This window comes from Malus domestica, chromosome 03, assembly GCF_042453785.1.
Source record: "Malus domestica chromosome 03, GDT2T_hap1".
Taxonomy (NCBI): domain Eukaryota; kingdom Viridiplantae; phylum Streptophyta; class Magnoliopsida; order Rosales; family Rosaceae; genus Malus; species Malus domestica.
In genome coordinates, this window is record NC_091663.1 from 24,993,611 (window position 1) to 24,996,700 (window position 3,090).

The window sequence follows — 3,090 nt, forward strand, 5'->3', positions numbered from 1 at the left end:
TTTATTAATTCCTTTTCTCCATTTTGCTTGAAAGTGATCCTAAAATAAATTTAACTGCACATTAACACAAGATAAGGTAAAATGCCACAATTTTAACACAAAAACATCGCAAAGACTTTAGAAATAGATGGTATAAATGCATGAAATATATGAGTGATCAGCATGGTCTTCCCAGCGCCATAAGGGCCCCGCAACTAAAGTCACCGATTTTCTTCCCTTTGAAAATATAGTTGTACACGTCGAATGCGTACTTTATGTTGAAATGTTTTTTGCACTCAACCACTGCCGGCGAGTCATCCAAATGTGCCAATGTTGGAAGTGCGCAATTTGCCAAAAGCAAAATGACCATAATTGGAAACATGTTTAGTCCGGCCATAATGATGGAAATAATGAGTAACTTTTGAATTTCTTAGAAAATAATCCCTTAAATGCAGTTGAACTTTGGTGCAAGGAGTTCTACACTTATAAGGAAAAAGACAAAGGTGAGAGTCATTCGTAAAATGAAAAACGCATTTTTCTTTAAAACTACTTTAGCAACGTATTTACTGATGTGAGGTATCAAATACAAGGGTTTCTAATTTGGTATTTATCTTTGTACCATAAATGCAACTTACAAGTTCCCTTAAAATGTTTAATCAATCTTAACAATCACATAACTATTTATTATTTTGCACAAATATTACTTGTTTGCAAATTAAATTAATTCACTGTCTAGTTTATTACAATAGAGTTGCAAAAACGATGAACTGAACTTACATATCGTGTTAGTGACTATCATTGCGTGAAAAAGTAACGACAATCAGGAAAAAGAACACGACTAGCCTTAATTGTTCTGCAATAAATTGACAAACGTATTTATCAAGTGTTATTATTCCTATTATAACAAAATGAAAATGTAAATATCGTATTGTCTAATAATCGGAGTGTAAAGTTTTGAAGTGTTTGAGAGAGTAGATTTGTTGCTCAATCTAAAAGAACGTTAATGTGTTTGGATCCACATCTATCTGACTGTACGCTGCTAATTTCTTCAACCCCATTTGTCTCATTTCATCACGAACCTTATTAGCCTCATCCCACCGTTCGTGAGTGGCGTATGTATTCGATATGAGAGCATAAGTTCCGATGCTTACTCCTCTACTCTTGAGGAGACCATTTCTGATCCTCTTAAGCATCTTCTCATTCCCATGAATTTTGCAAGCATTAAGCAACGCTCCCCAAACAACGCCGTCTGCTTCTGTTGGCATTTCCTTCATGAAATTCTCTGCTTCCTCTAAGAACCCTGCTCGACCATACATATCAACTAGGCAGGCGTAGTGCAGTGTTTGAGGGGCAATCCGATAAACATTTTTCATAGCATTGAAAATCATCAACCCTTGATCGACTAGACCTGCGTGACTGCATGCTGATAACAAGCCAAGGAAGGTTACATCATCAGGAGGAATCCCGTGGACTAGCATGAGCGAAAAGAGCTGCAACGTGTGTATACCATACCCATTCATGGCCATGCCGCTTATGATGGTACTCCACGAAATGTGATCCTTGCAAACCAGGGTTTTAAAAACAGAAACTGCCATACCTACTTCACCACACTTTACATACATGTTTATTAATGCATTTCCCAGAATGCCATTCAACACGAGATCTGGGCGTGCACTTATATACGAATTCACCCACTGGCCTAAACTCAATGCCCCAATCGAAGAACACGCTGACAATACATTTACAATGGTAGCCTCATTAGGCTCAACTTCCTCTCCCTGAACCATCCCCTGAAAAAGCTTCACTGCCTCATCGCAAAATCCTCTTTGTGCATAACCACCCACCATGCTAGTCCACGAATACACATCTCTCCTGGGCATATTTACAAACAGGTACCGTGCACTCACCAAAGACCCACATCTCATGTAAAAATCCAACACTGCATTGTCCAAAATAACATTCCTTTCAGATAACTTCCTCATACAATATCCATGAACAGATTTACCAAACTTTAAAGCTCCTAAACTCGAACAAGCGGACATGACAATGACAAGAGTAGTAGAATTAGGCGGCACATCCATGGACATAAACTTAACAATTGCTTCCTCCACAAATCCACACTTGTTAAGACCCGAAATCATCGAAGTCCACGAAACAACATCAGGGTTTGGTATGGAATCGAAAACCCGGGTAGCAGATACAATGTCAGCTTGGGTTACGTAGAAGTGAAGCAACGAGTTTTGGATGAAGGTATCGGAAAAGTGCCCGGTTTTTACGACTCGGGCGTGGACTTCCCGGCCCTTGTTGTCATCATGGAGGAAGCAACATGCCTTGAGAGCGTAAGTGAAGGTGTAGTGGTTGTGGGAGGTTGGGTAGTGGAGCATTTGGTTGTAGAGGAAAAGGGCAGTTTGTGGGGCGGGGGAGTTTGTGAGATGTCCCAGTAGAGGGTTTAAGAGTTGGGGTTTAGGGTTTTTGATGATTTGGGCAAGGATGATTTGCTTTAATTGTCGTTTCATTGTATGTTTTGACGAAAATGTATACACAGTAGGTGTCGGAATTGCTGGGCATTCATCTTTTTCTTGAGGAGAAATCGGACATCTGAAACAATTGTGGAATTTGGGTTGCGCAGAGGAAGCGATGCGGAGGAAGGAGGGGGATCCGCCGGTCGGGGTTGGTACGTGCGGTTTGGGGTGGGTACAGGGCTGTTGCAAATATTCTTAATACTAAACAGGGTGGGGCGGGGCAGGTCCTAATATATGAGATTAAATCTCTACCCTTGGTTCTAATCTAAAGCGCAAACAGTCTGACTCTCTGTCTGTTTCTCCTTCATTCATTCTCTCGAACTCGAAGCTTCAACTTACTTCGACTCTCGGACTCTCGGTCTCTCGGTCTCTCGGTCTCTCACTCTGACCCAAATTCATAGCACAGCCGAGCTCCGTTACGTTCGTCGTCGTCAATCGATCATCGAACTCCGTCCTTTCGGTCGAGCACTATGGGTATTTGTTAGTATTGTCCTTGTTCTGTGGGTTTTCAAATTCCATTTAAATTTATTGACTTTGATTAGGATGGGGAGTCTTTAATCCCAACCCTCTGCGCCAAACATAGATTTTG

The 3,090-nt window shown here is 41.0% G+C and overlaps 1 protein-coding gene across 1 annotated transcript; it reads right to left on the minus strand.

Annotated features, from left to right (window-relative positions):
• Nucleotides 1-683: 683 nt before the first annotated feature.
• LOC108172424 (pentatricopeptide repeat-containing protein At1g08070, chloroplastic-like) lies at nucleotides 684-2,693 on the minus strand. Its single transcript, XM_029100086.2, has one exon. The coding sequence runs from the start codon at nucleotides 2,493-2,495 to the stop codon at nucleotides 969-971; it is 1,527 nt and encodes a 508-aa protein (XP_028955919.2). The 5' UTR covers nucleotides 2,496-2,693; the 3' UTR covers nucleotides 684-968.
• Nucleotides 2,694-3,090: the final 397 nt, after the last annotated feature.

Coding starts and splice junctions, on each gene's coding strand:
- LOC108172424 (XM_029100086.2), bottom strand. CDS start 2,495: ATGAAACGACAATTAAAGCAAATCATCCTTGCCCAAATCATCAAAAAC.